At 36.0% G+C, this 25,832-nt stretch overlaps 2 protein-coding genes and 1 long non-coding RNA gene across 3 annotated transcripts; 2 read left to right on the top strand and 1 right to left on the bottom strand.

Annotated features, from left to right (window-relative positions):
- The first annotated feature begins 3,398 nt into the window (after positions 1–3,398).
- Positions 3,399–12,859, top strand: LOC116171271 (ATP-dependent RNA helicase DHX33). The gene is made up of 6 exons (XM_031488010.1): positions 3,399–4,051; positions 4,099–4,344; positions 4,389–4,573; positions 9,784–10,053; positions 11,640–12,435; positions 12,490–12,859. Exons 1-6 carry the CDS (start codon positions 3,641–3,643, stop codon positions 12,685–12,687), a joined length of 2,106 nt encoding a protein of 701 aa, XP_031343870.1. The 5' UTR covers positions 3,399–3,640; the 3' UTR covers positions 12,688–12,859.
- A 2,122-nt stretch (positions 12,860–14,981) lies between these two features.
- LOC116171624 (growth hormone-inducible transmembrane protein) lies at positions 14,982–16,629 on the bottom strand. The gene is made up of 6 exons (XM_031488573.1): positions 16,469–16,629; positions 16,218–16,393; positions 16,058–16,169; positions 15,863–16,004; positions 15,325–15,806; positions 14,982–15,239 (listed from the first exon to the last, which is right to left on the bottom strand). Exons 2-6 carry the CDS (start codon positions 16,384–16,386, stop codon positions 15,155–15,157), a joined length of 990 nt encoding a protein of 329 aa, XP_031344433.1. The 5' UTR covers positions 16,387–16,393; positions 16,469–16,629; the 3' UTR covers positions 14,982–15,154.
- A 2,160-nt stretch (positions 16,630–18,789) lies between these two features.
- Positions 18,790–19,999, top strand: LOC116171625. The gene is made up of 3 exons (XR_004145482.1): positions 18,790–18,922; positions 18,971–19,076; positions 19,129–19,999. It is a non-coding gene; the product is annotated as an uncharacterized LOC116171625 (long non-coding RNA).
- The last annotated feature ends 5,833 nt before the right edge of the window (positions 20,000–25,832 follow it).

Genomic DNA, 25,832 nt, shown 5'->3' with positions numbered 1-25,832 from the left:
ATACAGGGTCCTGCAACAGTCCGTCGGTTTTTCCTACATAGCTGATAGATACCTGGTAAAATATTGGTGGTTGCGGATCTACAGAAATTATTTTTGAATGTACAGGGTGTTACATTCCATTTTTACGATGTCAATTAATAACTGATCTTTTTAAATAGAACATCCTGAATATTTGGTTGTTTCAATGCCGTTTGTTCAAAGTGCTATAACTATTCTTTTTCAAATGGAACTACCACTATTCGCTATTCGCTTTTGTCTTCTCTTAAATGTTTATAAGGGGTGCCCTGTGCTTAAACTCCGCAGTGTTTAGGTTATTCAATATTTTTCACAAAAGTACCTACTCATTAATTAATTAATTACGTGTTTATACATCGGAGTAGGCTGGCTATAATAAAAAAAAACAAAAGAATACCAGAAAGTAAACAAGTGTCAAAAATTAGATAATTATTTGCTGCAAGTATACTTTTGATACAAAATAAGATTAATTAAAAAGGCGAATTTCGAACAAATGAACCAATTTCTTTAGATAAATACGGAGAGCCGCAACTTTATAGGTATCAAAAGAGCCGCAGGTTGCCGACCCCTGATCTAGGATCACACGTCACACCTGGCAATTTTGATACAAAATAAAAAGGTCGTTAACCTCTTTTCTTTTAAATTCTGACGTTTGAAATGTGTTCTCAATGGTTAATCGATAACTTATCGATAATTATCGATTAATAGATAGTCAATCGATAAATTTAAAAAAAATGGTCGACCGGTCAACAAAAAAAGAATTTTTTGCGCATGGGATTTACACAATATTTCTGACTATAATAAGCAAAAATAAATAAAAAGTGCGATTAAGACATCGAAAATATTTGCTTTTACAAAAGTTACAGCGATTTGATTGAAAGCTTTCAGGGGCGAAAATTAAAGCTGGAATCTTTGTTTTCCCTTAAAAAAAAGAAAAATGGAGGGTGATATTTTTCCGCGGTTACTTAGCAAAGAGGAAAAAAAATCCTGGAACAGTTTTAAGGCAATAGTCCATGGTTTCCCGTTCAGTGTTTCCTGGGAAACCATAGAACTGAAAATTATGACGAGCTGACAGGATTTGGTTTTGTATCATGGGGTATAGAATGTCTCTAAAGAATAAAGATGCACAGGTTACATTCTCATTTAGATCAATTTAAGGATAATATGGGTCATGGGAGCTTATTCTGAATAAGGACAACACTTTCTCGAGACAATGGAACTTAGGCACCTTCCCAAGGCCAGGAAGTTGGAAGCATGATGGAAGATCAGATTCAGTTGAACATGACAAAAACAGCGAAACTGTTCCATTTTTAAACATTTAGACTCTAAGATAAACAAATTATAAATGTAGAAACGTTACCATTTAATAAATCATGCCTATGTAAGTAGGATTCTATAGGTTTTTTTTTTTTTTGGTTTTTTGCATTTTTTTCACACAAAAACAAATACATAACCATTTTTTGTTCTAATTCTTATTTGTGGCTATAGAAGCAATAAAAATAAGATATACATATATGTCCCATGCGCAAAAATGCTGTAGACCGGTGTAATTTATCGAAAATGTTAAAGGATTGGTCGATAAACCTATAATTACCGATAATCTATCGATTAATCTCACAACTATAAACTATTAAGATAGATAATTATCGAGAGAATTTTTAACGACATACACTTTTCAATGTTTAGATACCAGTTTACTTCCAACAAAAGCGATGTAAGAGCATTGTTGAGTTGCCATATGATCACAATTCACAACCTACTGCTGTACTCATTTTTGAGGATTATCGTCCACTTGATCACCTTTGATTTCAGACAACTTGAGCATCAAAAGATCCTGTTTTATTTAAATTATCTCTCGCAATATCAATACCAAAAAAACAAAAATGTTAGCGAATGTACGCATGGATGATGTAATATATCGATTGAGAATATATATCGATGAGATTTATGAAAAAGTATCGATAGTTTTCTCTTGATAATTTCCGCTACTTATTTATTAATCGATAAATATCAGAGATAGACAATTTTCGTGGCAATAATAATCGATTATTATCAGCAGCTAACAATCATTATTAATTATTTTCAAAAGTTATCGATAATTATAAAAAGTTATCGATAATTATAAAAAGTTATCGATAATTATCAAACGTTATCGATCATTATCGAAAATTAGCCTTACGATTTATCGATAATTGTCGATTATTATCGAAAGTTAACTATAAGTGATTAAAGTTATCGATAATTATCGATAGTTATCAATTAATGATTAATCGATAATTATCAGACTGAACAGACTTATCGATAAATCGATAACAATTTCATTTATCGCTGAGCTCTAGTAGGTATACGAATTCACGTAAACTGGGACCGATTTATTTGTGCACAATGCTGCATGGTTATAAAAAAAGCTGATTCGAGAAATTTAGTTATCAAATGTGAATGTGGAAATGATGTAGCTGCCTGCTTGCAACGGACAATATTTTGCCTTAAAATTTTTTTTGATCGTTTTTTAATAACAAAATCTCCCGCTTTCAGCAAAAATGTGGAACCTGCCTATTTTACTGCCTGTGAATAGAATGTATGAAATTGCATTCCTTCAAGGACAAGGACTGCAAGCTTCGTTCGTCTAAATGTTATTTACATTACAAATTTACGCAATGCTTCTTAAGGGATCTATTTTTAGAACATTCCAATCCTATTTATAAAACCATTCCAATGATAACACAAAAAACATCCGGAGTTCCTGACATCTGACGATTAAAAAGGAAAATATTCGAATGGTTTGTAATGCTGCCATCTAATGTCAATGTAACGCTCCACTTTCGATCGCCCACGGACTTTCAAACGATCGAACTGCTCCTAGCGGCGGCCAGTTGGCACATGGTCACAAACTGTTATATGGGATCCGCGCTTCTGATAGTTATAAATTCAATGGTATTACTGTCTGGTCTACATGGTTCGGAACACGGGTTTTTCTTAAAATTTTATATCATTGCGATGGTTCAATGAATATACTTCAATATGTATATACAAACAACAATTTAGCCACAAAAATGATTGATAGTTGTTCTAGATAAGAAAAACATGGATTACAATCGTAATCCACGCGACCAACACCAACGGGATGTGAGTAAATTAAGCGCGACTGACGAAGAAATTCTGCAAAATGAAAAATATGGAACAACATTTTAACACAAAACTCTGCACTATGGTACGATCTCAAGTTATCAAATTGGTGCTCTGTGTAATTTCAAATGGGCTACTAACAAACCTGATAATTCAATATTCACTTTTTTTAATAGTAATGCCATAAACAAATGGGACATACTGTATGATTATAACATGGTTTCTTACATGGGAACAGGTTGGCAATGGATATGTTTCAACGGATCAACCTAACCTAATATTGTTGCATAGTTTGTTTTTTTTAATGTTTTTTCTTTATTAATGCAAATAAGGAACTATTTTTAAAATAATTGTAAACTCAGACTTTTAAGATATTCCAAAAACGTATGTGAATGAAAATTGATCTGTAAGAAAGATGTATCAAGCGTACTTTGCGTTACCCGCCAATTATCAAACACGTGTATAACCTACGGTTGAAGTTCAAGTGTAGTCTGAAGTTATGGATTCCAAATTTAACTTATTATTTAAACACTCAAATAATGTACAACCATTCCAAATGAAGCGCAAACCATCCCCTGTGGTTTTTAACAACGGTTCCCCGCCCCGTAAGAGACTTGCATTAAATATAAACGTTAACTCGAACAACTTTGTGTCTAAGAACAAATTATCGATACAAGAACAGCGACGAAAGTTACCCATATTCGAAAAGCGAAATAAGCTATTGGAACTTATACGGAGGCATAACACATTAATTATATTGGGTGAAACTGGAAGCGGCAAAACGACACAAATTCCGCAGTACATTAATTCGGCCCGTCTCCAAAACAATGGCAAGATTGCAATCACGCAACCGAGAAGAGTGGCAGCTATTAGCGTTGCTATGAGAGTGGCACAAGAAATAGGCGATTCGGTAAAATATTGAGTTCTTTTTTGTGCTTGTTTTAGCTGATTTTGTAGGGTGGTGTAGGCGAGACTGTCGGTTATACTGTTCGATTCGAGGATGTGACTTCGCCTAGAACGAAGATAAAATATTTGACAGATGGAATGTTACTTCGCGAAGCAATGGTCGACAATCTGCTGATGGAATATACATTTGTAATATTGGATGAAGCTCACGAACGTACAATTCATACTGATGTTTTGTTTGGTATCGTTAAGCAGGCTCAAAAAGCCAGGGCGGAGAAAAAATTACGACCCTTGAAGGTAACTGCATGTAACTTTTTTAAATAGTTTAAAAATGCTTTTAGATACTGATTATGTCTGCTACCATGGATGTTGATCACTTCTCCGAGTATTTTAATAACTGTCAAGCGGTTTATCTGGAAGGCCGAACATACCCTGTTAATGTTTATTACACTTTAACTTCACATGAGGATTACCAAACGGCATGTGTAGCAACATTTTTCAAAATACATCGGCAAGCACCATGGGAGTAAGTTAAATTCTGTCTGGTTTTTCGAATTCAGCGCTTCTGCTAACGTTACCCATTATATGCTTTCAAAATGGTTATGCCTCAATCTACATTTAAAACAGCAACATGTTAATCCAGTTTGAAACAATAATTAAAAACAGAACACTCACTGCAGTCCATAATAAAAGAGACAAGTTATGCAGCCCTAGCAAATACTAGAAGAATCATTTGGCTGGCTAGTTTTAGCGTATTATACAGGGTGGCAATTTGAAAACCTACCACCTCCCATGTCTTAGTAAATAAACGAGATATTTAAAAAAATCAAAATCCATTTCGGTAATTCGGAGGGGGAATCACAATGGCATAGTTGGCGACGCACCCCTTCCAACCCCCTGCGCCCCAGTCACCCCAACTTTTAAATTTTAAATAGTGACCCCCCATGTGTGATACATCGTTGGAAAGCCCTGAAAAAACGCTTTCCAACCATACCAAATAGCATTACATTTAGGTTAGTAATTATCGTGCCCATCAAAGAATAAACTAATATGATACATTTTCTAAAGTTGGCTTTTATTTCAATAAATGTTCAAAATGGTTTCCGTTATTGGTAAGACGCTTGTCGAACCTTTTCAAATATTGATTTTGCAATATTCCACATTCTTGAATTATTCTCTGTCTTAGTTCCTCTATGTTCGCCGGTTGCGTTTTAAATACGACAGATTTCAAATGTATCATATTAGTTTATTTTTTGATTTTCGCAATAAATACTAACCTAAATGTAATGCTATTTGGTATGGTTGGAAAGCATTTTTTCGGAGCTTTCCAACAACGTATCACACATGGGGTGTCACTATTTAAGATTTAAAAGTTGGGGAGGCGCAGGGGGTTGGAGGGAGTGCGTCGCCAACTATGTCATTGTGATTCCCCCTCCGAATTACCGAAACGGATTTTGATTTTTTAAAATGAAATGGATATTGGATATTGGAAATACATAATGTATTTTACCAAGGTTTGACGATGGACTAAAGTTTCCGAAATCGATAACCTATTAGCAAAAATTGTAATTATAAGATCACAGCGACATGCAATTGTTTTATTAAGGCAAATAAGTATCAGTCTACACTTAACATTTAATTGATTATACCTATGGAGATATAATTATAATAGACACCACAACCATATTCCAATTGAGGATATAATAAGGTCCCACAAGCCAGCAGAGCCATTTTAGAAAAATGAAGGACGAAATACATCAGAATTATAGGCTGATTATAGGCCCTTTTTGGACACTTGAACAAATTTTCAGGCGGCATTCTTTAAAGAAAAAAACTATGGCTCTGCTGGCTAAAGACGAAGCTAGCTGACCACTTGTGAGATTTGCTTCGAAGGCGAAAAATTCAGATCACAAAATTATAGGCTATTTATAGGATTTTTTTAGACACTACAACAAATTTTCAGGCGGCATCCTTTAAACAAAAAAACTATGATTTTGCTGGCTAAAGAAGAAGCTAGCTGACCACATTTGCGATTTGCTTCAAAGACGAAAAATTCAGATCACAAAATTATAAGCTATTTACAGGCTTTTTTTAGACACTACAACAAATTTTCAGGCGGCATCCTTTAAACAAAAAAAACTATCATCCAGATCAGTTTGATTTTGCCCCTCTCGGAGATGTAGTGGATAAATAAAAATTATTTATTTATTGTCCCTCCTTGTTCTGGGCCCCCAACGGGCTTTTGCCCAATTAATATATTTATTTAAACTCTAACTTATATTTCAAAAATCCGATACAACTGAATACCTGACAATCCTCGAGATCTTCACACATACATCATTTTTACAATACACCCTAAGCCTAAGGGATTGATTCTGTCCCACCTGATCACCATAGCTTGTAACACCAATTTTTTGAAATGGCATTAGTTTTACTTTTATTTGAGGTGCCTGCATACAACATTTCATTTAAATACCTTAACAAATAAAAGAAAACCGACTGCGCATGCGCAAAACAAATTTTTTGATTTGGCATTAGTTTCACTTTTATTGGAGGTCCCTAGATACAGAATTTCATTTAAATATATTAACAAATAAAAAATTAGGATTGCGCAAATACAAAAGTTGTTATACGCATGCGCAGTATTTGTTTGCATCTGCATAGTTGCCTGAAGTTTAAGGAATATTTACTAACACAGAAAACCGGACATTCATATGTTCTTTGTAACAAGAGTTAGAAACCCTTTTTGGAGGTTTGCGCAGTTTTTGGTCTGTAACTATTTGGCCCATTGGTCTACGTAGCCGAAAAACAATTGTGAACTTTGTTATATCCTGAAGAACATGTGTATATCAATTTTTAAAGCGATCGGACGTTTCTACACAAAGTTATCGTGCACACTGACAGACAGACGCACAGGCAGGGAGCAATACAAAATTATAAACGATCTCGAGGTTCGTTAATAATATAATGAGACAAATAATTTTAATTTTTTTTTGTACTTCTTTCCAATTCAGGAATATCGTTTCAACTTTTCTTCTCCTATAATACAAGAGAAGATGCATAGACAACTCAGACACTTTTAACATTACTTTTTTTAAAACCTGAAACACAACAACTTGCTATATATTTGATTTATTAGTAAAAGAAAATTCAAATTTCAAATACCTACTTGACAGATGTCTCCAAACAGGTGGAACAATCCCTAACATTAAAGTTACTAGAATCTGGTAACTTCCGCAGTTTTTGGGCAAAAAACATGCGTTCTCTCTCTAACACACGGGCCCAATGGATTGCGGTACTTTCTATATTTAGTGACATAATGGATCTACAGTGACTGTATACCTACTGTATAGAGGCAGTTTGGCCATACTTTGGTGTTGTTTTTTTATTGGTAGGTGGGATATCCGCCATATTTTAACCAAATAAATCGGGTTGGCGGAAATTAACTTGGAATCCAATGTGATCAAGTCACATACAGTTGTGGCAATAATATTGTAACCATAGAAAAATGCCAAGATCTACCAATTCAATTAAACCGATCAGCTTAATGAAGAATATGGGAAAAACATGGCGGATATAGAGCATATGACCACACTGTCTTTATACAGTCACTGTTAATGGATCAATATTAATTACAAGGCAAAAATTTTGCGCATGCGCATAGCGTATCGCACATGTGATCAGCTAGCTTCTTCTTTAGCCAGCAAAATCATAGTTTTTTTGTTTAAAGGATGCCGCCTGAAAATTTGTTGTAGTGTCTAGAAAAAGTCTATAAATAGCCTATAATTTTGTGATCTGAATTTTTCGCCTTCGAAGCAAATCTCACAAGTGGTCAGTTAGCTTCGTCTTTAGCCAGCAGAGCCATAGTTTTTTTCTTTAAAGGATGTCGCCTGAAAATTTGTTCAAGTGTCCAAAAAGGGCCTATAATCAGCCTATAATTCGGATGTATTTCGTCCTTCATTTTTCTAAAATGGCTCTGCTGGCTTGTGGGAACTGATATAATAGGCCTTTTATCAAAGTCAACTTAACGCTGGTAGGTAGAATAGGTCTTAAATAGTTCATTGATTTCAGCTTCAGAAATGAAATGCTATAAAGCTTATTAATGTGTAGTTGAAAGCTGAAATTCTAGTCAAACAATATGCCTATAGGTTTTTGGCTTCATTGACCCATTTAATAGCACTATCGTTAATTAATAATAATTGGTTGTTTAAATTACTTTTGTTGCGATAATAATCACTGCAGATACACATTTCAACGGTTTTATCCGGATTCAACCGCAGGTTGTTTTTTTGACACCACTTGTTAACTCTGTCTAAATCACTGTTGACTTATCCGGGACCTTACCAAATTTGGTTATAGAGAAATACAATTGCAAATCATCGTTATACAAGTGGTATCTGCAATGTGAAATACTACTCGGGAGGTCGGCAATATACATAGAAAATAAAATAGGTCCCAAAATACTCCCCTGTGGAACCCTGGATAATATTGTTCTCGTCGTGGAAGAAGTGTTACCAATCATTCCTGACTGATCTGTTAGTAATGTAACTTTCTAACCATTTGATAGCTAGCATCAAAACCAACATTTAGCTAGTAATAAACGTTGGTTTATAATATCAAAGGCCGTACTTTGGTCAAGTAATACTAATATTGTAACTTGAGACGTATCTGGAACAGAGTAAATATCGTTTGTAACTGCTAAGAGCTCTGTCTGTGTGGTGTGAAATTTTTGGAGCCTGATTCAAATTGTGGCAATAAACTATTGCTCTCTAAATACTCTGTTATTTGTTCACCAATAAACTTCTCAATAATTTTTCTTTTAGACAATAAAGTTAATGGAATTGCATTGTATGATTCATATAATTAAGTCACCATCATCGAATATAATAAATAAATAATAATCCCATCGTAGCATAATTTTAAAATGTGAAGCCATCTGTACAATGTGATTTGTTAAAAAAGTATGCACGCACGTCATTGGTGTATTACATCTGAATTAGATATGTTTACATAGTATCTGCAATCGATAGAACAGAATGTAGGAAACCATACGAACAGTGCTACATTGTGGATCGTTGGTGAAATGAGTATACTACCACAATGTAGCACTGTTCATATGGTTTCCTACATACTTATTCTACTCCATCGATTGCAGATACAGTGGAAGCATACCTAATTCAGATGTAATATACCGATGACGTGCGCGCAAATTTAGGAAGATCCTACGTATACAATGCTGTTACTTTCAATTCTTTAAAGGCACGCGCAAACCAAATTTTTTATTGTGTTGCAATCAAAATTTGTCGAAATCAAATGAAAAGATGAATGCGTCTGCGCAAACACAACCAAACATAATTAATGAATTTACTTAACATCCTTGTGCGCATGTGTTTAATGATAATAATAATATGCTTTTATTGGCAAATGGAATTCATGTCAACTAACAAAATTAATACATCCAATACAAACTAATTGTTATGTATGTGCATGGTGTGTTGGGTTGGTAGGGAAATAGCCGCTGAAATTTTACTGACTTAGAAATAAACGCAGTAAAAAAAATTGTTAGTGTATATAGCTTTTTAGGTATATAGAAGAAAAGTAAATGTTTAGAGAAAAATTGTATTATTCTTTATCTTTTTATGCCAAAATTTACATTTTTAATTTGATAGTACCTACTGCTAGCAAAAACGGACTAACGCATTTTAGTGTTTATTTTTTAACGTGTTGTTTTTGCAGTCACGATGTGTTAATCTTTTTAACTGGACAAGAAGAAATTGAAGCAGTGGCGCAACAGATCAGAATTTTGTCAAGAGATCCAGACGTAAGTGGACCGTCAGTTAAAGTTTGTCCATTGTACGCATCACAACCAACCACGCAACAAATAACTGTATTTCAACCTGCACCTGAAAACACAAGAAAGGTCGTTATCGCGACCAATGTTGCCGAAACAAGTATTACAATAAGTGGAATTCGTTTCGTTATTGACGGAGGGATGGTTAAAGCTAGGTAATTAATTATTACTTTGCATTGTGATCATTTTGTCATTTCTGAGTGTTAAATCTGTATTTCAGTTTCCCTGTCTGTGTTTTGGTTTCACTGCCAAAATCAAACAAAGCTATCACAATCCTACTATAATTTTGGTTGTGTGATCTGATCCAGTCGTAATTCTAAAAACGATAGCTGTTTAAAATGTTTGGTAGAAAAATTTGTTGTCTTTGCTCCTTGTATTAAGGTTACAGTTCAAAACATAAAAATTCAATTGGCACATCATTTTTTTTACCAGCCGCACGTTTGGGGTTGAAAATGACCCCCCACTTTTTTACGGAATAGTTATTTGTGTACCAAGGCCGTAAAAGTGATCTTTTTTGGCCGAAGCTGCTGTTTGTGGCCGAGGCGGTAGCCGAGGCCGCAATTCAGATGAGGCCTAACAAATCACTTTTGGCCATGCACAGGTGCACACAACATTTTTTAGGCGATCATCAAAAAAGAATTCAAAAATTTGCTCATAAACATATTTTTTCTGAAAATCATAGTTATCTTAGACAATTAAAAACAAAGCAATTCCTGTCATATGTAATAAATTATAATTAGCATCTTTGCGTGTGTTTTGTGCGTATCAAAATGGGTGAAAGCGACAGTTCAGGATGAAATTTTGGAAGCTGCAAGCTTGCGAACCTAAGCCATATATGATATAAGAGCTGGCGTTTGAGAGTAAAAGTACAATCGCAACTTCCTCCATTGCACAAGATTTTAATAATGTCAAATGCAATAGGTCCTTCGTAACTGTGGCTTCCAAGACCTTATAGTTAACATGCTGTACAATTATTAGAAACCTGATTACCTACTTTGATGGCAGGTATAGGTAGCTACTTGTGTTCTCGGTTAATTGCTGGTGATTCTTCGCATAATAATGTAAGCAATAACATCTTCCTCATGTTTTGGTTCTACACTTCAAAAAGGTCTGCAAGCAGCAAAGATTGAAACGTCAAACTATAATTTTAAATGTGAACGTTGTGATTATGCAAAATAGTGTGAAACATTCCTACAAGTCCGAAAATGAAAAAAACGCACGTGGATGGCCCAATCCTTGATGGGGCTAGACCAGATAGACGCTTTGTATTAAACAGATTACTGTTTCTCACACATCAGTTTCAAATAAGTAGGTACAGTTTGACAGATGTGTACAATAAAGTAAAGTTTGACAGAAGCGTACAATAAAGTTAAACTTTATGGCCGCAAAAGCGTCCACAAAATCAACGTTTTTGTGATGATAGCCTAAAAATATATATTTTGAAACAACAGAAATCCGCTCATGATTCGATTGGAACCAAATTTGGTACACATATTCGGAGACAAAAGGTAGACCTGAAAAGCTTTTGGGCAGAATCGCACATGCGCAAGTGTGTCAAGTATGGTAAAGGATACCCAGAAACCTCAAATAAGTTCTCCTTGTCAGATTTGTTGTACATGCTATAGGTATTAGTGAAATAGGTGGGCTTCTTTCACATTAAATGTGCAACAATATTTTAGTTCTAGATAACCAATTGAAAACGAAAACCTAATTTGATACTCTTTTTGTCCATTTTTTTCAGGACGTATCACCCGGCGACCGGTCTCGACATGTTAAAAGTTCAAAGAATTTCTCAAGAGCAATCCTGGCAAAGAACGGGACGTGCGGGTCGTGAAACGGAAGGTTACTGCTATCGCATATACACGCGCGCTCAATATGAACTCCTGCAGAAAAGTACAATTCCCGAAATTCAAAGAGCAAATTTATCGACGGTCGTTATACAACTGCTCGCTTTAGGAATCCACGCTGCCAATTTCGACTTCATGGATAAACCGCCGAAGGATTGCGTGCTAGCCGCCTTTGAGCAGCTGAAACTTCTTGGAGCGGTGGAAAGTGTTGAGAGTAGTAGTTTAACACCGCTCGGTAAGAAAATGGTTCAGTTTCCGTTGGATCCGAGGTTTAGTAAGATTATACTGTCCGCCCAAGAGTATGAATGTTTAGAAGAAATTTTAACAATTGTGGCCTTATTGAGTGGAGAAGCGATATTTTTAAATCCCTCCTCTAAGCGCGAACAAGCAACGACTTCTAGGCAAAAATTTTTGTCACCGTATGGAGATCATATAACATTATTGAATGCATTTCGTGTGTATCGTAACCTCGGTTCGAATAGTCAACGTTCTTGGTGCCATGAACATTATATAAATATGCGAAATATATCTTATGCAGCTCAGGTGCGAACACAACTATTGGAAGTGTGTCAAAGACTCAAATTACCGGTTGTGTCTTGTGGTAATGATGTGGAACCAATTAGAAAATGCCTACTAACAGGTTTGTTTATGAATGTTGCAGAATTACACAAGGAGAAACAGTACATAACAGTAAGTTGAACTACGTATAGTAAACATGCACTAACTACAAATTTTATTTTACAGTTAGATAAGAGACAGGTGGTAAACATACATCCTAGTTCAGTAATACATGGACAACAACCGAAGTTTGTATTATTTACAGAAGTTGTTCAAACTAGTAAATGTTACCTGAGGGGATTAACAACAGTTGAAAGTCAGTGGTTGTACGATATTGTTCCTGACTATGCCAGGTCACATATTAGGCTAAATAAAGACTTATAATACGCGCTGTGCTCATGACTTAGGTGCAAGTAAGTTCATTCCGAGGGTGAATTTAATTAAATTAGATTATGTTTATGCAGTATCTAGTCATTCGGATATTCTTAAGTTTATAATGTAAATTATCTTAAATTCCCTTTAGATTTAAATTTATAAATAAATTTTTCGTAATTTTTATGGTTTGAGAAGTATGACGCTTGGTATGGAGTTATTTATACTGGGTTATTATGTCGAAGTTGTAAATATCTTTTTTTAGTTGTAATTGTTGAAATAGAAGAAATATAAAAGATTTAAAGCACTGTACTTAATGTTTATTTCTTTCTTCTCAGGTTTGTCAATTGAGGGTTGATTTAAAATAATTTTGAATGCTTAAATTAGGGAGGAAATAGATAGCCAAAACCATATTTGGGTTGTACAATGGGTTCGAATAAACAATTAATTGACAATGAGACAAATTTATTCAGAAACAATGAACAAAATCTTTGCAAGAAAGAAAAGTGTACAAACCTTGTTTGGACATATCTCACACGCAGACAAGTCAACAAATAAAATAAGTTCTTAAAATTACAGTTTTTTCTTAATATGCAAAATCTGGTCGTACAATATTTGCGCTAATACGCGTACTTAACACACAAACACTAATAGCTTCTGGAAACTTCACTTGTTCTTGATAACACTGCACTTTTGATGACAATATCTTTGTTGAATGTCAACTCATGACCAGTTTATAATAACCGTGCGGATCGTAGAAACTTTAATAAGAATAGAACCTTGACAAAAAAACCTCACTACACTACACTGGTTCCTTTTTCAACTCAATACACGTTAAACTTCTCACACAACTTGGTTCTGCACAATTTTATTATATAAGAAATGAGGGGGCTGGCTGCCCGTAGTTTAGTGTACACAAAATGTAATCACACGCTGTTTTACCATCGCGAAAATTAGCAGCAACCTCGAAGCTGCACCACTTGCACCATAAAATAAACTCCCTTAAAAATTTCAAGTAAGTCGCCAATCAACAACGGAACGCGGCAAACGTCCCCACCTCTCCAAGATGAAACGTAATTCTTCGGAAAATTTGCATCTCCTATCAGTACCAGAACACGTACGTTAATTCAATTTCGCCTGATAATAAAACTCCTTAGGCTTACCACAAACGATCAGATGTAACCTTACTTCTAACACCATATCTAATTTGAATATATGTAATTTACAAAACCGATAAAATTGCACTTCTAACACTTTCTAGGAGGAAAAACAAACACTGAAATACAAATTCAAATAAAACAAACCAATAACTCTGTGCTTATTCGTCAATATCCCATCAGGTTTGCTGAATAATTTAAAATATTCTGATATCAAGGGGTGCCGTTATTACTTTTGGTGTTTAGACCGTAATGTTTACAGTTTAAACAACTATCAGCAATTGTGTTAGCAAGCTCATAAATGTTTCATTTGTTCTTGTGGTGGAGGAAGGAAAGTGGAAGTGAAAAGTAAAACATACACAGAGTACCTATACCTACTTGGGAAAGTTACATCTGGGGGTTTCTCATCTAAAAGCATTAATCCGGTCAATAAATTTGCTTGGGTTACCACTGTTGTGGGATTTTTCGAAAATTTTAACAGAAGGCGGTACTTATAAAACTAAATTGAGTGTCTTGCATACGGGAGTTCAAGATCGACTGTGTACCATCTAGAGCTCAGTTCAATTCAATGCCAAAACGTAAACACGAAACTTGCTCTACTTTAGCGATCATTTTGGATCAAAAAAACTCAAAATTTGGTTGAGGTTAGATGTATTGATAGAGAAAAATTAAATTCGCTGTTGGAAACCATGGTTAACCTTTTGGGTCATTTTTTATTACGTGAATAGAGATAGATAATAATAAATTATTTGATATTTTCTACAGATCCTATCTAAATGGCAGAGTTCAGACAGGGACAGCATCTGTGTCTGCTCTTGCACTCGACCCATGCGCATGCGCAGACCCAACTTTCTTATTTATGAGCGCTTTTTTCTTGAACTAAGGAAAAGTGCTTCCTAAAAAATTAATCATACATAAAAAAAATACACTGCTACACAGACCAAAAGGCACAATATGACTAGCATTTCCAAAGTTTTTATTTTTCACTATTTAGTTTTATGAACTGCTGTTGATGCCATTACCGGAAAATTAAAGAATTATTCAACCAGTTCAACGGAACTTATGTTACATCAATGTGGTATACCTACAATCTGGCCATCTTACAAACAAAAACAAGTCTTCCCATACGTCTAAATGAATTACAAAAACTAAATGAAAAACAAATTTTATTACAAACTTAAACCAATAAAACAAACTACACCTATACCTAAAATTAATTGCTTATGTCAGTAATATTTTATTTGATCGGTACTTTTGAATCACAGCTATGAAGTTATTTAAACGTTTTGCATGAAAAAGTTGAGCATGGTTAAGATTAGCATTTATTTTCTTTTGTTTCCTCCACCGGCAAGAATTGTTGCTAAACGAATGAATATATTCAGTGTGTCCAGGTAGACAGACATGGCTCTAAAAAAAAGTTGCTAGTGATACTTAATCATTCGAAATGACTGATGAACTCTCCCAGTCTGCATTTAACATCATTTCTACTTACGCATTAACTGGATCATAGGGAGTTACACCATAGAATCCTGGAGTGGTAGGGTATCTTTCTGCTTGTGCTATAATTCGTTGCGTATCATACAGCATGAAAGCCGAAAAGAGAAGAAGACCACCATATAACGAAATGGAATATAACCCAGCTCCTAACGCTGTCGTAGGGGGTAAGAACATTGAGCCGACCGACGAAACGAAGACAACGCCGAGACCCATTGCTAATGGGCCTCCCATTGTCAAAAACTTTTCACTTGGGGCACATACAGCAATTGTACTAAGCCCTCCAACAATGCCTGCAGTGTACCACGCAGCTCTAATTAAAATTGGCCCTCCGAGAAAACAAAGTGGAGCAACCATGGCTCCCATCGTTGCAGTATGCGCTAACCAAGCAATTTGTTTTGCACCAAAACCTTCTTTGTAGGGAATACTTCGAGCTATCATTCCAGTGCCCATTATAGCACCTAAACTGATGGCTAAACCCTGTAAAATGTCGGTTAGGGATGTCTGATGAGGAAAATTCTGTCATGTTAACTCACCAAGAATCCATTCTTTGTAACAATATTCATTATGGCAGGGGAACGAAAAGCTGCCATAGCGCTGGTAGCGGTAACAACTAGAGAGCCTCCGAAATACATATATGTGTCCTTAATACGCTCCTTCACATATTGAGGCCATACTCTGTTAGACATGAACGAATAAACTTTAAAATAATGAAATATAATGTAACTTACACAGATTTCTCCAAAGAACCAGCTTCATCTGATAACCCTAACCCATAATAACCTAATGCTCCAATACCAAGTAGCGCTCCACCAGCAGCAGCTCCTTTTCCAATACTGAATGCTAATAAATCTTAAGTTAGAAACAAATACAATACATCGGCATGTATACCTCCATCCCCAGCTGGGGCCATAATTTTCTCTCGAAGAGTACGTGTTCGAGCTCGACGCACAGTTTGACGAGCATCTTCTGCAAAAGTACGCCTGAAGGCATATTGGGGAAGCTTACGAAAGGCGACAGTTCTTACGTTCGTTGAACAACACAATTTGGATAACAACATTGCTTCACTACAAGTTCGGGATTAAGGTAATGTTATGATGAAATTTTGTGCAATAATAAATTCCAAAAGGTTAGGTACTTACACTTCTTAAAACGTACGGTAACTTGTTAAAAATGACTTGTACAGATTTTTTTGGTAGTTTTCAAATTTTATTACGAATATTTTGACAAGGTAATACTTGGATTATTTCCGAGATGGAAAGCCTACAACCCTGACCTTGGCACTGACAAAACAATATAGAGTGTAGTGAAGCTAGCAGCGAAAAGGTAACAGCGAAACGAATTTGTCATATGGCAACAACGTACCCACTCAGATGTGTTGCACATTGACTCCCTCGGTACTGCGCAACCGCAAGCACGCTAGAATTTGAATTTGCATATATATAACTGTCTAAGTTTAAGGGGTAAATCTCAGAGTAAGAAATAAAGATAGAGATGCCTTGATGCTTATCTATGCGTGCCATCATCTCGTTTGTTTACTAACATTGCAAGAGGCTAAGTTGTCACATTTCACGAGATAGTTTTTAAGGGAATATTAATAATATATGCATCTCGAGTAATCTAATAGTTATTTACCTAACAAGTTCGGTAAGTTAATTTTCCCGCATGAGCACTTTGTTTGCAGCACGACCGTAGGGAGTGCTGCATTTAGTGCGAATGCGGGAAAATTCTTTCCGAAAGAGTTAGGTACAATATTTTTTGTAACGAATTGCGTAAAAAAAAGGTCAAAATTAATAGTTTTGTAATTAGTTTTTTTTAAATCATGAGTTGGTAACACAATCATATGTTTGGTTGGTAACATAATTTTGTAACTACCATTGCACTGGTCACATTTAAAACTTCCACATCTTTGGTTAATACATATTTTGCCTTTGCAATGAGTGCTACTACTGGTCACGGCATTGCATCGTTTGCACTGAATATCCTTGGAAGTCTTCAATGTTAACAAATATGCTTTGAAAAGAGTGCTCTTATTGGTCGCCTAAGTGTACTGATCGTATTTAATATTCCCAGAAGACATGTGTTCTCAAATTTGATTTATCTTGAGTTGCGTAAATACACTCGTTACATTTAAAATCCTTGGAAGCTTTGTGTGTGTTAATATGTGCTTTCTTAAACTGCATATGCGAATAGTTGGAGAATATCACTGGTCACATTTTAAGACGTTTTAACAATAAATTTTACTTTTTCTTGAGTTCCAATTCTGAAAAATAATTTGATTGCGTTATAAGTTCTTGTTTATATATTTACGTAAAACTTAGTGTACGTCTGAGATGAGTACAAAAATGGATTTTTAGATGCTTATAAGAGTTCAGTAACCCAAACAATTTTAACTTACAATTAAACGGCGTAACAAGAAAAGTTATGGTGATTAGTGCAACACAACGGCAACGCTGTAACTTTGTTTTCCGTTGAGAGGTATTTTGTTTATTTTGTTAAAACGTGATTCCTTAATTTTTAGGCGTTTTTATAGTGGAGGACTTATTCGATTGTGGTGTATTAATTTATGGGTGCCCTTTGAAATGGGGAAAAGCTGTATTATTTGTGGAATTATTGAATTACCTAACATAACCTTTCATCCGTATGTGTTTTGAAGTCATAGACGTGCATACGGGAATTTTCGCATTTTAATGTGTTTAGATTTCCTTCTAAGTTTCCACTTTGAAGTATCACCATACCTTATCATAGATCAATAGGGACCTTTCAAACACATACAGCTTTTGGTCATAATTATTTAGTGATACGTTATTACGTTTGCACATGTAAACAAAACATAAACTTTGTTGCCCATAAAAATAAATAAACCTTACGCCACTGACTAATGTTTACTTTCTACCTCTCAACGGTCAAATTGACTGATAGCGTTTTCGATTGGCAAAACTCGTGCTGCACGAGTGCAATTTTTACATTCTATTGGTAATTTTAGGGCAATTTTCTTTGTTCCATTGGCAAATGTGATGCAACAATTACGCACTCAGTGCAAATTTCGACGCACGAGGTCCGAGAGCTCGTGGAGCTGCTAGCATTGAATTTATAACTATCATAAATTCAATGCTGCTAGTTAACAAATTTTCAAAACAAGCGTGCGGCAATTTGAATTTGTTTCTTGCGTTGGGAGAGTTTTTTGTCGTCATCTAGCGATAGCGAAGATGATGAACTAGCCATAACTTCTATTTTACAAAAAGTTGCACTTACTCATTAAACTGAACACCAAAAATTGGTCCTTTACAGGAATTTCAAATTTATATTCCTCATCGTTTATCATAAATAATACTGAAATCGTTTGTCATTTTTTAGAATAGAGATTTGTCGATTACCTAAATCTAAAATGAGGTTAAGGACAAATGACAACAAATATTTACGAATATTTATGTTCCATTGAGAGCAATTTTCACATGGATTTCTTCAGTTTCTCGTGCAACACTCGTGCAGTACGAGTTTTGCCAATCGAAAACGCTATGAGATGTTGGTTCAAAACAAACGTTCACGTTGTTATAGCGTACGCGTACTCTATCTTTTATTTCTTACTCTGAGGGGTAAATAATAAACATAACCTGCAAAAGTTATAATTGAAGATAATTTAGCTTACCTGCTTACCATTGGCGGAACAACGTAGCCACGGGCCTGTGTGCGAATTTTTTTGCTGAGCCCCTATTATGATACGACTTATTGATAACAATATTAATTTAGGTATGAATTTTGGCTACAAAAAAAACCATTTGATAAGTATTTATGTTCCCAGGTATGTTCCTGAATCTGAAGCCGGGCTCAGACGACTCGTGTACTTGGCGAATAATCGTTACTTTCGTATACTTGGCATGTCGTGTGAGTGGGTTACTTGTACAATTAATTGTCACTCGTTAGTTTTCCATTTCTTGTCGGTAAAATTGGTCCGAGTCAAAGGGATCACGATTATTCGCACACTTGCCAAGTACATACTTATCTATACTTGTAGAGGCGCTCAAACGGAATGCACAAATAATTTGCCTTTAGTGCGATTATTAATTTAGTTTTCAGTTAAAGACGGAAGCGTACAGACGTTTTTTTTTTTTTTTTCTTTTTTTATTGAAATGGAGTGGACAAATGAGATTGTGTTGGAATTTCTTGTTTTTTATGAAAATGAGCCGGTCATTTGGATGGCTAAACACAAAGACTCAACACAACAAAAGCCGCGGAAGCAACAACTAAATTCTCTGGACGACCGCTATCCATAATGGCAGTCACGTCACTGTCTAGTCATTCATTTGTACAAAGTATACAAATGTTCGCCCCAAATATTCGCCCTCGCGTACTTGTACAATGTACACGTCGTGTGAGTGCCCTGCTTGCCATCGCAACTCGCCAAGCTCGTATACTTCCCAAGTACGCAAATAATTGTGTATTCGCCAAGTACACGAGTCGTCTGAGCCTGGCTTGAACATAAAATACGAGGAAAAATATGTGGTAATCAGTCAGAGCGCGGATTAAACGTTTACGCTTATCATTTCCCCACGATTTAGAAAATTGAATCTTACTTTCTCAGTTAACTTTTACTATTCAGAAAGTCATTCGTTCGGTTATAGTGTTATCTCATGACTAATGACAATTTATAGCTAATGTTTTGTACCCTTGAAGTTATTTATGCTGCGTATTTTAGTACAAAAAAATTAAATTTAGTACATTTTCTTGACATTTCATTTTCAGTACCTAGAATTTAAACAAGTATAAATGGTGCACAACTCTTGTGATGCATACTTATAAAGCGCATTTTTTTAACCGAAATAGCTTTTGTTTTGACATCACCAATGGATATATTTCTTGCAGAACTTTCAATAGCCCTTTGTGAGTACCCTCTTCCGACAATCCGTTCTTGAGGTATACGAATATACCCGATCACGATAAGAAGTCGAGGAGGAGGGCTATGGTTGGTAGAAATTAATTCCTTTCGTTGAGACCTTTCATTAGAGTACCATGAAGGGTAAAACTAGTCCCTCCCCCTCTAGCTCGTACTTTGATAAGAGGACAGAAAGAAGGGCAGCAGTTAGTAGAAAACGGTTCCTTTCGTTGAGACCTTTCATTAGAGTACCATGAAGGATAAAACTAGTTCCACTCCCCCTCCATCCCATACTTTGATAAGAGGACAGAAAGAAGGGCAGTACTTGGTAGAAAACGGCCCCTTTCGTTGAGACCTTTAATTAGAATACAATGAGAGATCAAATTAATTTTTTTTTAATCTTAAAAATGCGCTAAAAATTACTCAATCGCTGGCTGCAGTCTGCAGTTGGTCTCTCGCCGTGCTACAGATGTCGCAAAAGGTTCCATTTACCGTGTTCCGTCTTTCCGTGAACAGTGTATTAATTTCCGAATATGACAATCCTGGGTCCCGAGCCCCTTTTTAGCCCGGGCTCGTGTACTTCGCACACATTGAACACCGGTAGTTCCGCCACTGCTGCTTACCTGTTGTAAGTCACTGACATGGGTCTGCTGTGGTACGATCACCGACAAAAATAATGCTAAAATGAAGCTTACTGGCACTTAGGCAACCAACACTACACTATCTAAAATGGCAATTGTGAAAGATAAGTTATCCGACGGGGAAACGTATGGGATGGGCCGCGCACGGCGTCGCGCATTGTCACCTTTGTTTCGGCGTTTCTTCGTCACTGCCTTGATATAAACGCTACAGCAGGTATATAATTACAAGAATTGGCAAAACCGGACTTTATGCATTATATCTCGATAAATTTAAGAGACATTAATACATTGGTATCTTCAATTTAGTTTTTCTCCTGATATATTGTTGCTAGTATTTTTTGAACGGCCCATAACAATAGAACCTGGAAATGTTAATAAATACCTTGTTAATTACTTATTAGATAAGCAGTGTGTTCATATTATGATTCTTCCATTAAAAGGTAATGTGATTTTAAATGCCGAGGGCGTGTAAATTTCCACTTCATCAGTTACTTGTTATAAATTGTTCGCTGAAGGTGTTATTACTTCTATTTTTCAATTTAGAGTAAAAAGAAAAGGATTCATTGACAATCATTTTCACTTTGTTTGGCTGAAAACTACCTAATTTTTTTAAAAACGGAACATAGTGTTTTTATGATTGAATACACAATAAAAAAACAGAAAGTACTATTTAAATCTTTCAGTTTTATTTTTTTTTACTGCGTTTACGTAGGCCTATTTTGTCAGTGTGCAACAAAACTGGATAATTTAAACTTGAGGGTTATTGTTTAAAACAATAGTCCTGCAAAATTAACGTTAAAAACCAGTTTTTATTTCAATTGAAAGAAAAACAAGATTGAAGATATCAATTGTTTAATTCGTATAATCCGGTTTTACCAATTGTTGCAATTACTGTAGCGTGTATCTCAAGGCAGTGACGAAGAAATACCGAAATAAAGACTACAATGCGCGATGCCGTGCGGTCCATCCAATGAATAAAGAATACCAGGAAGGAGTATACCAGAGAGAGTGCGACGGAAGTCGGCCATTTGCAAAAGCCACTTATGAGTCATTTTTGTTGTGGCTGTTGCAGTGACATAAAGAATGGTTAGTTGTTGTGCTTGTGGTTGCTCCAAAACAGAAAAAAATAAAACTTTGGGAATTACATTTCATGTGTAAGTGTTGATACCAATATTATTTTTGTATAGTACATGTAAATTTACAAATTTTTCATCGGAATGTAGTTTGAGGTTAGTTAAACAAAAGTCATAGGCGAAGTAGACACATGGGGGTTTAGATTGTTTTCGTGTAAAATTCTTTATAATTGTATCCTTCTACAACTGTAAGGTAGGTACGCCACTGGAACAGGAAACTACTGTCCGCCATTTGCAAAAGCCATCGCGGTCGCACGTATATTGTTGATATTCTCCTTCCTGGTATTCTTTATTCATTGGGTCCATCTACACGATTCCCCGCCGCAAAACTTACTTTTCAATGTTGCCATTTTATATAGTGTATGGTTGGTTGCCTAAGTGGCAGTAAGCTTCATTTATCCATTATTAATGTCGGTGATCGTACATATTTGATAACACCTCAACAGACCAAATAATCATTCATGCACGACATTACGTCCATTTCTTATCAAAATGGCGTTAATTAAAGTCATATCTTAAAGTTGTCAATGGATGCCATTTTGTCACTACTATCATTGAATAATAAATCTGATATTATTCAATGCTACTATTGAATAGCTAGGTACTTTGGCTTTCATAAAATGAAAAAATCGAGAACTCTATTTGGGGAACGTGTTGGAAAATACCGATTAACTTTTTTTAACAAATAATTGGTCTCATTAATGATTGATTTCATGTGGTGAAATCTTGAAATTTTTAAGACTACTCGTCCCGCCGCGAATCACCAATATATTATACCTACATTAAAATGTATATCGTGGTGAGTGGTGACATACCCCATAGTTAAGCAACACACCTGGCATCTGAAAGCATAGCACTATGGTAAAAATACGAAACGCTGTGTAATCTTGATTAGTCCTAGCCTTCGACCGTGCTGCGCAGATGTCGAAGAACAGGGATTTTCGCGACAAGGCTGTAACAGAAAGTTTGCGTACGGTAGTATAGTTCCGATGGCTTCGAGTGTAAACCTTAGAGCACATAGTACTATATGGTACTTCATTATATAGTACTATATGGTCTAAGGTATGTAGTGTACTTAACCCCCGGTTCTACACTAACTTCACACTATAAGAACACGGAAATAAAGTCAACCCGGCAACGTTTAAAAATGGAATGACTATTCCCTCCAAAACTAAACAAAATGCCGCTTAAATTTGAAAAGTGACACATGATCAATAACCATCTAAGGCAGGACCCCCTTACGTTAGTTGTAGACAACGCTTTGACCTGAAGCACAGTATGAAAGGAACGTAAAATAAAACACTCAAATTGTGAAAAGTTTGTTTAATAAATGATCGTAATTATTATTGATTGTAAAAGTTCGGAAATTTAAGTCAAAATAAATTACATTGCAAAAATAAACTTTGATAATGGTACTTAGTTCACCGAATCAAAATAGAAATAGGTTGGCAAAAAAAAGAACTTACCCATAAAAAAACCAGCCGTCAAATTAATATCAAATTGTGATGATGTGAATGCGTAACAAAAAACAAGATAGGTAGGTATGTGGAAATTATTGAATCGCCACTCATTTATCACACATAGATTCTAAACTGAAGAGCTTTGATTAGCGTAATCCCGCTCATGCAAGATAGATCGCCCGCCCCTGGTTTCGGGGTTTCGAGCCTACAATTGAATGTCAAAGACAATCACGGAATTATTTGTCGTAGCTCAATTTTGACTATAGTTTTTACCACCCCCGTGACTGCTTCATTTATATGTTACATAATTTGCAGATCGCATCGACTGAACAAGTCCTCATATGCCGACTTGACAAACGCAGGCATGACCGAGCGCCGGCTTGACAAGCACCGGTATGACCGAGTGCCGGCTTGACAAGCGCCGGTATAACCGAGTGCCGGCTTGACAAGCGCCGGCGTGACCGAGCGCCGGCTTGGCATGTCGCCGGCATGGCCGAGCGCCGGCTTGGCATGTCGCCGGCTTGGTGCGACGCCGGTTCGTGCATTGCCGGTTTGGCAGTTGCCGGTTTGTAATCGCCGGTCTGGAATGTTCCGGTTTATTCCGTGGAGGAATTACCTCATACAGGTCCGATTCTTCGCCGTTTCATGTTTCCTCATCTCGGACTGTAGCTCTTGTGCCTTGACAATACGAGAGGGGGGGGGGGGGGCAAAACAACTTTTCTTCGGTTTAGGATGTGGTTCTGTCTGTGATAATAGAGTTAAAACACGAATACTGCTTGCGTTTTCATTGGTACATTTTCTATTTCAATTAATGGAAGCCGATGTTGGAGAACAGCGATGCCATTTGGATGTTTTTTTTTATATATGCAACTCGTGTTATGTTATAAATGGTGAGTGATAAATCATAAATACTGTTATACATTAATCTATTTCAAGACTGTTATAAATTTATTGTTAGTTAATTGTCAAAAATCACGTAATTTGTAACAATATAATGACCATCCTGTAGGTATGTATATCTTTGAAAACGGTTATCTCAACAAATGAATACCTAAAGTTTATCAAAACGAATAAATGCAGTCGATGACATTGGTGCTCAAGCTGTGAGAGCGTGCACGCAGATCGAATTCATAAATTTTATAAATTCCCCTTTAGGGGATTTGTTTAATTAGTAGTGTCACTTCATAAACTAATCAGTTTTACGTCCGCTACATTTATTTGGAAATTATAGCAGCCGTCATTACCAATTGTAGGTAATTGAAAATTACTTTATAAGTGCATTATTGGCACATAATATTGTCAGGCAGTCCACATACGGGCTTCTTGATTCACGGAGTCAGAGACCGTCATTAAAGCTCCAAATAGCTTGGGAACCATAATAAACCCAAATTCCGAGTGACCGACACGTTTCAAGATCAGGGGAGTCCTCGTCAACCAAAGATAAGTCTACCTACCAGTACCAGCCTCATAGTCAGTCATCGACGCACCTTCATATATCGCTTCTGTTCAATACTGCTGTTTTTCGATACCTATTGTAATTACTGTATTGTATACCGATACCGACCGGTAATATTTGTATCATAATTAAACTCAGATCATTGAGGTGGCCGGTTGGAAGCGCTTCGAATTATTCCTCCTGGCGCGGATTTAGAGGGGGGGGGGGGCCCCCCCCCCAGACACTTCTGGACAGTGTTACCACATTGGGAGATGGGCTACGTTTTATGCCATTTTGCGATAAAAAATTCAGTTCTGCGACATGCGACATTTTAGACTACTAAGTAAATGTCAAATCCCGTCCAAAACAGGATTTTTCAATAAAGATTTATGATGCTTGCTTGGTATTTGCGGTACCGACCTGTTCATATACTCTTTGCTAATACCTAGATACATTTTCTTGAAATTTCTAAATCCGTGTATTTTATGGCAGGTAGGTAGGTAGGTACTAAGGTAAAGGATTAGCCTGTTAGTATTAGAAGAAAGAAAGGATGACACACTGCTTTGATCTCCAAGCACAGAAACCGAAGTGCAATATAATTTACAACTGTTGTGAATTCCTAAAAGGATTTGGGCGGTTATTATCATTTTCAAGGAAGGACGTTTTCACAAATGTTTAGGTACGTTTTGCGAATTTTGCATAAGACGCGGCGTAAACGTTCATTTAATTTTCGAATGTAGTAGTGTTTGAGGAAGTGTCAGAACTAAAATGATCTGTGAAGATGGCAACGTCTAATCAGCCTATAGGACGGGCTAAAAAGCGCCAACATAATTTGTTTAAGGTTCCTCACCTTTGCAACAGACAAACCACAAGGAATACATATTCTGATTTTAAGAATTTGTCACCTAGTGACTATTGGAAGAGAGTTATCTATATTCCAATTCTTGACAATTTAATAGTTGAC

The sequence above is a fragment of the Photinus pyralis genome, unplaced genomic scaffold, assembly GCF_008802855.1.
Source record: "Photinus pyralis isolate 1611_PpyrPB1 unplaced genomic scaffold, Ppyr1.3 Ppyr1.4_LG5, whole genome shotgun sequence".
NCBI lineage: Eukaryota > Metazoa > Arthropoda > Insecta > Coleoptera > Lampyridae > Photinus > Photinus pyralis.
Note: the sequence above shows the minus strand (reverse complement) of the source record. Positions and strands in the feature narration are given on the sequence as shown.